General features: G+C 39.0%; 2 protein-coding genes across 2 annotated transcripts; both read left to right on the forward strand.

Moving 5' to 3' along the window:
- The first annotated feature begins 1,877 nt into the window (after positions 1–1,877).
- Positions 1,878–7,501, forward strand: LOC113754534 (5-methylthioadenosine/S-adenosylhomocysteine deaminase-like). Its single transcript, XM_027298981.1, has 9 exons — positions 1,878–2,395; positions 2,539–2,697; positions 3,261–3,410; positions 4,259–4,402; positions 4,963–5,119; positions 5,674–5,846; positions 6,255–6,310; positions 6,980–7,082; positions 7,235–7,501. The coding sequence occupies exons 1-9, from the start codon at positions 1,970–1,972 to the stop codon at positions 7,322–7,324; spliced, it is 1,458 nt and encodes a 485-aa protein (XP_027154782.1). The 5' UTR covers positions 1,878–1,969; the 3' UTR covers positions 7,325–7,501.
- Positions 7,502–8,727: 1,226 nt separating this feature from the next.
- Positions 8,728–9,597, forward strand: LOC113752716. The gene has a single exon (XM_027296793.1). It carries the CDS (start codon positions 8,728–8,730, stop codon positions 9,595–9,597), a length of 870 nt encoding a protein of 289 aa, XP_027152594.1.
- The last annotated feature ends 985 nt before the right edge of the window (positions 9,598–10,582 follow it).

Raw genomic sequence — 10,582 nt, forward strand, 5'->3', positions numbered from 1 at the left:
TTCCTGACAATATCTGCCCTTTCTGCCCAGGACAGGTAGAGGATATTAATCACGTATTGCGTAAAATGTGTCCACGCCCAATCTGTTTGGATGGAACTCAATCCCAACTATTACCTATCTACTATACTCATTCCTTCTCATATCTGGCTTAGGGAAGGATGTAAAATTTCCACGCCCTCCCCTTACTACAATATTTCTTGGGGCACTCTAGGAATAAGAAGATTTTTGAGCCCAACAAACCACAACATCCACCAACAAAAACCAGCATTAAGTTGGCTATTGAATTCCACTCCCTTGGCCCAAAATCTAACCATCCCTGTGACAGTCCCACCTTCCCCTAAGGCCAACCAAAGGGTTCGGCGGATCGCCTGTCCAGCTCTCGTCAGGTCACTCATAGCTCAAGAAAAATAACGTACATCCATAGAAAATAAATAACACACCCATTTCAACTTAATATATACATTGATGCTCAAATCCAGATACAAAGTTTCTACGCACCAAGATACTTCAAAGTGTTTACAATTCGAGTACAATCAACCCTAGTCGGGTACTAGCGTGAGTACAAATTCAAAATTCAAAACAACTAGACTATGCTAGTCTGTACACGTCTCACGCCTCGCTCGTACCCCCTGTAAGGAAAACAAATGACGTGGAATGAGCTAAAAATCCAGTGAGATTCCAAATAGCAAGTTGACAATTATTTAAACGTGCAAGTATCACGTAGCAAAGTAATGAGCATGAAAAGTTCATAAAAGTGAGCAATAACACTTCAAGTAGTAAATGTCAAAATGAGCGAGTGCAAAGGTTTCTTTTAAAAACGAAACAATAACACGATAAGTACTAATCATTCCAAAGTATAAGGATACGGATGGCTCTCAGGAGCCAAATTCCCATTGCATCACCAGAACTTGATCAAGTAATAGTTGACACTCCGTCAACTTTCAAGTAAGTAATTACAATCCACCATAGAATCAAGGGTTTTTCCTTTAGGTTCTTCGTTCGGGTAAATTAGGACTTTTTGCATATTTTGACCGTGTGCTCACTCGGTGAGATATGTGCACTAAATTTTGTGATTAAGAGTGAGTTTTAGATGATATTAAGTGTGTGATTAGAAGTAATAATAATAAGTTAGTGAATTATAAGTTAAAATCCTAGTATACGCGATTTAAGGAAAATCGGCTCGAACCGACGGGTACCGTTTGTTACCGGGTAAACACACCACTTGACCCCCTCGCAAAAAATCCCAAATTCTTATCAGATGGATTCCCCCAATCCTTCATTGGTTCAAGCTCAACACAGACGGATCAGCTTTAGGAAATCCAGGTCCTATTGGATCTGGAGGTTTAATCAGAGACGTCTCTAGAAGCTCGATTAAAGGATACTGCAGAAATTTAGACTCTTCAACCAACATGTTGGTGGAGTGTTAGGGTATCCATGATGAACTAGAACTAGCCCTTTCCTTAAATATTTCTCAACTAGAAGTTGAAGTTGACTGCAAAACAATTGTTACTTTGATAAAATCTGCTACCAATCCTAATCATCATTTGAACTCTATCATTTCGGACTGCAGATTCCTCCTTTCGCAGTTGCGGCATGTTAAGATATCCCACATATACCGAGAGGCGAACAGATGCGCAGACACACTCGCAAGAATGGGAGGCAGATTATAATCCAACTTTGTAACTTTTACTAATTGTCCTCAAGAACTTGCTTTTGTCTATGATGAGGACTTGAAAGGGATTTGTTTTCCTTCCACTATCTCTTTTGCACGGTAATAGATAGGACGAAACTTTATTTTATTAATGTTTAATCCCTATTTCCACCCAAAAAAAAGAGACGGGAAACATACGCTACTCTAGTCTACGTACATTAGTGAAGTCAGCGGGGGGATCAAATTGAAACGATAGAGTCTGGGAGTGATCAAACTTCAAAAGAGGAAGTCCAAGACGAACACTTGGACGCTTTTGTGATGGAAACGGCGGGCGGTGGCGGCGAGTCCAAGTCAGATACCAGCAGCAGCAGCAGCAGCAGCAGGCTACTCACACTCCACAATGCATTGATCGTCACCATGGATCCTCAGAGTCGAGTTTTCCGTGACGGAGCAATCGTAATCGAACACAATACCATCATAGCCATCGGCCACTCCCCTCAAATCCTGGCTCAATTTTCTTCTCTCCCCTCGTCGCAGCTCCTGGACCTCCAGGGCCAATTCCTTCTACCTGGCTTCATAAACACCCACGTACACACATCTCAGCAGCTGGCCAGAGGAATTGCCGATGACGTCCCTTTGCTCACCTGGCTACACAACTGTATTTGGCCCTATGAGTCCAATATGACTCCCCACGATTCTTACATCTCTACTTTACTCTGCGGAATTGAACTTATTCACTCCGGGGTCAGTATCAGGACCATCTCCGCTAACTACTATTCCTTTTTCATTTCTTGAATTTAAACTTGTTCTTCAACTTCGTATGCGCTACTGTACCACCAGTTCTTATTTATTTATTTATTTATTTTGTTGGGGTGGGGGGAAAAAAGGTGACGTGCTTCGCTGAGGCGGGAGGGCAGCATGTATCTGAGATGGCTAGAGCAGTGGAACTGCTGGGATTGCGGGCTTGCTTGACGGAATCAATTATGGATTGTGGCGAGGGTTTGCCGATGGCTTGGGCCAATCGGACCACTCAACACTGTATTCAGGTTGCCTACATTACTACCTATTTCTACTTGCTAATTGCTTTACGACTTCCGGTAATCTTTTGCTACTGGTTGCTTTTAGAGATTTGTTTGTTTATGCTTCAATTGCTTAAAATTGTTAGCTTTTAAATAGCTTCAGTCCAAGTAAGAACACTACAAGATCAGTAGGAAAGAGAGGACTGAACCACTTTTATTGGTTTCTTATCACACCAAGCTGATTTGAAAGTTCAAACTCCTGTACATTATCGCAGCAAGTTAACTGAATTCATATGAACTTGTAGTAGAAGTTTTGAAATCCGTATGTTCCACATTTTAGCAATCTGGTACTTTTTGCATTTAGTTTTGTTGCTTCCTTGGTTGTGGTTAGTTGCCTGGGAGGGGCGTTCATATACGACTTCTGATATTTTGAATCTAGTTCATTCAGTTTCTGAACACCACCAGTAGACGTGTTCCTCTTTTCCGCCATCACTCACCAATTGTTTGTCTTTTTTTTTTTTTGTGTAGTTCCTGATTGCCATTCATCCATTGCATTGGTCTAAAGCTCTCTCTTTTATTTAAGGATACAGTCTCAAAAAGAATTGTATAAGAAGCACCATAATACTGCAGATGGACGCATCAGAATATGGCTTGGAATAAGGCAGATCATGAATGCCACTGATCTATTACTTACACAAACAAGAGACACAGCTAAAGAACTTCAAACTGGAATCCATATGGTCTGTCCTCTCTCTCTCTCTCCATGAATTCACCTGCCAATTGAGGTTCTTTCATATTCTGTGGTTAGCATAGCTGAACGAAAGGGAGATATAAGATCTCAGTGTCCTGGAAACTGTCAAAGTGCTTGAAAGGCAGTTTGCAAGAGGAAGATTCTGTTACCATATAGTATGCTTTTTATGTTCTACGCTTTACGGGACATATTTCCTGCAAAAAGTGATGTTGAGGTGTGTGCAGTAAATAGCCTTAGATACCCACTTTCTATGGATGATAATGAGTAAACCAGTTTAATTAGTTGACAAGTTTTTTTTTTTTTTTTGGAGAAAAACTTTTAAACAATTTTAAGTTCATCTTTTCTAGCTCAGAGTGATTGCTAGCAAATTTTGCTTCCACTTTGCTGAGTCTTGGGATACACCATTTAAGCCCAAACTTGCTGTTTTTATGAATATAATTTAAAAAACTGCAAAATAGACAAAACCAGAAGTATGGCGAGGCATGTCTACTATTATCAGGTAGCTTCATTGAATTGTGTATTATCCAGGTTCAGTTTCGTACATATCTATGCAAACATAAAGACCACAAATTAACCATCTTGGGACAGTGTGAAGATAATTCTTGTCATATTAGTCAAATAAGACAAAATAAGAAAGAGAGGAAAAATAGGAGTGAGGGACTAGGAATAAACCTAAGATGGGATCTGACATACATGAAACATCATAGTGTCGTTTTAGTTTTGACTATTCTCGACAACAGGTCTCTCATCTTGGAAATTACTACAATTTGTGACCTGTTTGTAAATTTTACAGCATGTGGAGTTTTGACAAATAAGGGTTCACCATTTTGTATCTAGCATGTTGCAGAGATACCCTACGAGAACCAATACGTGGCAAACAATCGTGGGGTTGATCATGGGACAGTTGCATATCTTGAAAAAATCAAGTTCCTGGAAGATAATTTGCTGGCAGCTCATACTGTTTGGGTAAACCCAGGCGAGGTAATAAGTGTGGACAGTTTCATTTGCTCTTCTTGAAAATAAGTTGGTCATCCTTCACTGTCTTGTCAGTATAAGGTCATTTACTACTTTTATTGAAGGGTGATCTGCAGTCAAAATTTCCCTCTCCAGCTTTCTCTTGTTGGTATGGGTAGGCCTTTGACTATAGCAGGGTTTGTGAGGATGCTTCATAACTTCAGGTGGTTGGGGCAATATAGATAGGATTAAATGTTTTTTCAGTATTTCCTTTTTGTCTTCTTTCTTTTTTCTCTCCTTCTATGACACAGGGATGCAAATACTCGTTTTTCCTGAAATGACCATTTGAGACATTGTATGCTTCCTATTCCTATGGTTGGCACGTGTGTTTGTTTTGATGTTCATTATTATTTGCTCTTACGAATGGTTTTTGACATTGTTGTTGGCTTCTTTCATCAAGAAATATTATGGCTGTCCACTACTTCAATTATCATATTGTAATGATTGTGAGCCTCTAGATCTACAAACATTTGCATTCCTTCTTAATTAATCTTGTCGGGTAGGTAATTTCCATTTTTTTTTTTCAGATTTCTTCCCTATCAAAGGCCAGTGTTAAAGTGTCACATTGTCCTGCTGCTGCAATGCGCATGCTTGGATTTGCACCCATAAGGGAAATGCTTGATGCTGGAGTATGTGTGTCCTTGGGAACAGATGGTGCACCATCAAATAACAGGATGAGTATTGGTAATTTCTGCATTATCAACAGAATTATGCTACTATTATATCATTTAAAGAGAGTTTATGCTACTCTCTTCTTTTCTTTTTCTTTGTTTTTTTCCTCCTCCTCTAATCATTTTGATTATAGCAAATTTCTTTTGTCAAACAACAACTTCCTTCTTGTTAGATTACTATGAGTATCTCTAACTCAGATTTTTATCACTGCTTACAAAATTTCTACTAGGTGCTATTATGAATTGAAACTTGAATGTCCTTTAAATTCTCAAGTTAGAGATAGAAAGGAAAGACATGAGAATGAATTTCATTGAACAACTGATAACATACAAAGTGAAAAGTTTCCTGTCCTTCTGCTGATGCACCAAATTAAGGTTTACAAAACAAAGAAGTATTGCTGGAAATGCAAGAGAAACGAATACTCTTTTGTTGTGCATGTTAGTGAGTAATGACTGGCTTGCTGACAAAGCAATAATAAACGTGTGCCATAATTACTCATCTTTTTTCAGGGTCAGCATAACTGAACTCATATTCTATGTATAACATCACCCTTTACTGGAGTGCAGTTGATGAGATGTACCTAGCTTCTCTAATCAACAAAGGACGAGAAGTCTTTTATAAAGGAACTACTGATCCTACTGCTCTTCCTGCTGAAATAATTCTCAGAATGGTGACAAGCAATGGCGCAAAATCAATTCTCTGGCACAAAGAAATTGGGTCACTTGAGGTTGGAAAGAAGGTTTGATCTCGTCTTACTAATGGGCATATATGTGATCAGTGGATTAGAAGCTCACATCCTTTTCTCAGATAACGTTGCACGGCAACAAGTTATTTCTTTATACTCATTTTTAGTTTTAAGTTATAACATGTGATTTGACAAGGGAATATCAGTGTAATTTGGTTTCTTTCTAGTATACTGGAAATAAATGCAGAAAGAACTGTTGCTATGCTATCACTTCCTGCATACAATGTTATTAGAAAACTTCAATATTTTGTAATATTATTGAGATGTAGCTTGAAATAAGCTATATTTGGTGGTACTGATCACCTGTTATTAGTCACTGCTTTTCTTTTCCCTTCATTTTTGTTGATCTTCTCTCTACTTTTAATTTTCAATCATTCTTGTTTTTTTCCCATTACTTGGCAGGCTGACATGATTGTGATCAATCCTTCCTCTTGGTCCATGGTACCTCTTCATGACTGGTATGTACCATTGTAGTACGCCTTAGATAATATAGTCAATTTTTTTATAATGTAGATTCTAGTAAATCTTCCTGCTGTCATGCATTACAGAAGTATGTTTTATAGTGTAAGAAACCTTTGTGTACAAAATATCTCTGTCAGTTTTTAATTCTAGCAAAATTGCCTTTGGCTGCCTGAAATGTTTGGTTGCTAGATCAAAATGACCTTGTTAATTTTACGTAGAGATGTTTCACTCAATTGTAAATATTAAGAAGAGTTGCCCATCTTATCAATTGAGCTTTGACGATCATGCTGATCTGAGGTATCAGGAGCCTGGAGTTGTTTATTAAATTTGTTTACCAACGTTTGTCTCAGCATTGCCGCAGAGAGTAGAGAATGAGGTTAAATGAATATAGTGATGTGGCTAAAGTTGTTCTTGCAAAGAGGGGAAAGGGGACTTGAGGAAAGGAAATAGCACACTTTTGCAATATGGATGCATTTTCAATGGGCACTTGGTAGTCCTGGTTACTGGGATGAATAAATATTTATCAGGAAAGCGAGTCTTTTTACCTTCCTCAGATTTCCCTGCGGAACCATGCTGAAATAGTTTTGTATTATTAACCTTTTTCTTTCTTTGTACCAGCACATTAATGAAATGACGCAAGTTGGTCTCTTTTCAATCCTATGCAGCATTTCCAGCCTTGTATATTGCATGCGATCTGAGAATATCCAGTCCGTTATGTGCAATGGAGAGTGGATCATGAAGGATCGCAAAATACTTAAGGTGGATGAGGTATTTGACAAAGCGCTGCTCCTTCATTTTCCTTTGTGATTGTTTGGCTGTTTAAAGCTTATCATGTTTGGTTAAATGGTATGCTGAACATTGAGAATTCTACCTGGATAAAACATAGCCTTGAAGTGGAATTTAATTTCTTTAATGTGCAGAGTGACGTCATTTCAATGGCCAAGCATGCTTCTGTTGAGCTAATGAAGAGGGCAGGCATCACCGTACCAAGTAGAATGACCATCTTGTAACTGCCCTTGCCCCTGAATGTTTCCGTAGAGTCAGCTGCAAGAAATGCCCGCTTGACGGTCTCTTGAAATCTGCAAGGGGCATGAAAGAAAAAGAGATGCGGACTCTGGATCCTTGAGAGAGAGTTACTGATTTACTGGGTTAACCGTCTCCGCCAAATTATAAGTTTGTTAAAATAACTCGTACTCCAGAGAACGAGGAAGCTATCAGTCATTTCATCTCTAATAATTGGGGTTTAAGAAAAAGAAGCAGCTCAACTTGCTAATAATTGATAATTCAACCCAATCACAAGCTTTTATCACTACCTTAGTTAATACTTAATAGTGGCCAAATTAAAGATACAAAGAATTATTAACAACATCTCAGAAATCCAATCCTTGGGTACTCGAGTAATCATGGCACCCTTGGATTAACTTTGAAACTTTCCCCTTGTAAAAATTGATGTCTCATTTTAATGGAGAAAAGAAAAAAAAAATACTAGGATCAAAAGTCAACCGGGATCGCTTTTGTATGAGAATTTAATTGACATTACCGTTTGAAATGAATTATTCATTCTAAATCCAAAGAAGTGAAGTCAACTTATAAAATAACTTTTGAAAATTTCATAGGTTTTTAAAAACATCTAAATTATACTTAACCTATCATGTGAATGCAAGCACTAATAATTGTTATCCTCCCGCGCATTATATATTCTCCCCAATTAACCTTACTTTTTTTTTATACATAAAAAAAAAAAAAAAAAACAAACCTGAACTACATGAACGTTCAATAAACACCTTTTAGATAGATCCAATTTCGTATTACTAATAAAAACGTAAAGTTGTGAATGACGTGAAAAAAAATGAAAACTTATTGATTAGTAAAATCCAATCTAGCTTAAAAAGTAGCTAGTAAAAAAATATGGAATCATTGGTAATGAGGTAAAAAGTGCAAGTTATTAGTTGACTTCCAATAACATATAGAAGTAAAATGGAAAAATATGCGTAGTAATTTAAGAAAACACAGTGCTATTACGACTAGCTATTCAGTTAATCATTTCCAAATGGAAATCACTGGTAAATTCATAAAACTAACTGCTATTAACCAGCAATCTAACCTCCTAGTAGGCTTGTTAAACTTGAAGGCCATTGAGCGTTTCAGGACTTAAAAGTGAAATTGAAGGCCATTGAGCGTTTCAGGACTTAAAAGAGCGTTTCAGGACTTGAAGGCCATTGGCCATTGAAGGCCAGAGGGATCCCAGTCCGCCCTGAGGAGGTGAAAACGGCAACCAGGATGACCCCTAAGGTGGTTCAGATACCAGTCCACTTTGTCAGGTCAGAATCCGCCCCGGACCGCTTCAAGCCAGCATCAATAATTCAGAAGATCTTCAGGGGGTTTCTGACGAGAAAAAAATGTGAGGAAGATTATGGCAATTAAGAAAGAAGTGGATGAGATTAAAGCCAGGATTTGGTGGAGCGACGAGGTGGCGTTGATGAAGAAGGATGGAAAGGAGAGGCTGAAGGTGAACGAGATGTTAATGGCGCTACTTTTCGTGTTGGATTCAGTTCTCTCCGTGGATTCCGGGGTCAGGAATCTTAGGAAGGCCGTGATTAGGAAGGTAATTGCCCTGCAAGAAAGAGTGGATGCCGTTGCTGCTACTGCTGCATCAGCTGATATAGATCGAATTCAACCTGAACCCGATACCTTAGCTAAGGAGGAGAAGGATCATCAAGCACGAGATCAGGCCCTCGTGATTCAACATGTAGCTGCTGCTGGTGCAAATTCTAGTAATTCTGAGGGTCGACCTCCTGAGATTCAAGATTTAGCTGATGGTGCTGTAGGAAATTCGGTTCAAAAAGTTCATTTTTCTGTGGTTCAAGTTCCTCAAAGTTCTGATGTTGTTGATTTTGAGAACAATGGATCTGCTCAAGGCGTTGACAGAGGAGATGACGTTAGAGCTGATTCAGAGATGAAGGCCAAGGACTGTGTCGAGGATGCGGAGGAGTTTGGAATTGATCCGAAAATGAAGGTGGACGGGGAGGCCTGTCTTGACGAAGTCACGCTTCTTGACATTGTTGAAAACAAGGGTAGCTCAGAGGCGCGAGTTGTCGAATCACTGACGGAGGACAAGGAGGCCCAAGTTTTTGATTCAGTGATGGAGAATGATGGGGAAGTCGAAGACATGCGTGAAAAGACTCCTGCTTTCAGTGAATGTGTGGAGAAAGCGTGGAGGCGAGTCAAATGGAGGTTGGCATTGGAGGAGAAGAGGATAATGGAGGAGGAAATTCCAGAGTAGATGATAAAAGAGGAACAGGGGGATTGCTAGAGAGGATGATGGAGGAGAATGAGAAAATGATGAAGTTGATGACTCAACTTTATGAGAGGAACGAAGTGCAGACGCGGATACTGAATACATTAAGTCATCGGGTGGAGCAGCTGGAGAAGGCCTTTGTTTGTGACAAAATCAAGAGGAAGAAAAAGAGGAATTCTGCCTAGCAGCAGCCTGGCATGCGTTCGATTTTCTTTTTTCTTTTTCTGTGTTCTTTTGCCTCTGTTTTTTGTGTTCTGACTGAAGGTGTTGATGTAAACAAGTTGTATCTACTATTTAAAAAAAGCTCAGATAGGATATGCTTCACTGCTTTGCTTTGAGGTGTAAGCAGATTGGCCTTCAAAAGTAGCGGAGTGGTTCGTTCTTGCAAAACCAACTTGCTGTTGTTATTTTTCAAATACCAGATTGCAAGCAAATGCTAAATGACTAAATGAGTTGGTGTGGGTGCTCCTCACTGTTTAAGTACCAGAAGAAATGCGGGTTCAATCAATAACAAGATGGCATTGGTTGATGAAGAGTTCCAAAGTGGTTCCGAAGCCAGACGACGAAATCAAGAAGATTGGCAACTTTAACTAACTATAGCCTCTGCTTGATAGCAAGGTCAACTTGATGATGATGATGCTGCTCCTTGCCCTTGGTCGAAGGAGCTTTTTCAATTTCTGCAAGTCATCTGAAGCAGCAAATGCTTCTTCTGTGTGGGAGTTAAATTAAAAATGCATGGCGACGTAGTTCGCCACAGTGGATAAGATTCGCGCATTTACATCTCAGCGGTCATGCAGCACTCCCTTTTGCAATTCAAAACAAACACGCATGCGTATAGCAAATTAAACATTTTTTTTTCTTTTGTATTTTTGACAAAATGTGTATAGCAAATTGTTAGAAACACCTACCATAAATTATTATTGTTCTGCTAATAAATTAATAATCTTCGTCCGAATTCAAAGATGATGCT

Source organism: Coffea eugenioides, chromosome 11, assembly GCF_003713205.1.
Source record: "Coffea eugenioides isolate CCC68of chromosome 11, Ceug_1.0, whole genome shotgun sequence".
Lineage (NCBI taxonomy): Eukaryota > Viridiplantae > Streptophyta > Magnoliopsida > Gentianales > Rubiaceae > Coffea > Coffea eugenioides.

Coding starts and splice junctions, on each gene's coding strand:
- LOC113752716 (XM_027296793.1), top strand. CDS start 8,728: ATGGCAATTAAGAAAGAAGTGGATGAGATTAAAGCCAGGATTTGGTGG.
- LOC113754534 (XM_027298981.1), top strand. CDS start 1,970: ATGGAAACGGCGGGCGGTGGCGGCGAGTCCAAGTCAGATACCAGCAGC. Junction 4,403..4,962: donor TTTGGGTAAACCCAGGCGAG/GTAATAAGTGTG, acceptor TTTTTTTTTCAG/ATTTCTTCCCTATCAAAGGC. Junction 6,311..6,979: donor ATGGTACCTCTTCATGACTG/GTATGTACCATT, acceptor AATCCTATGCAG/CATTTCCAGCCTTGTATATT.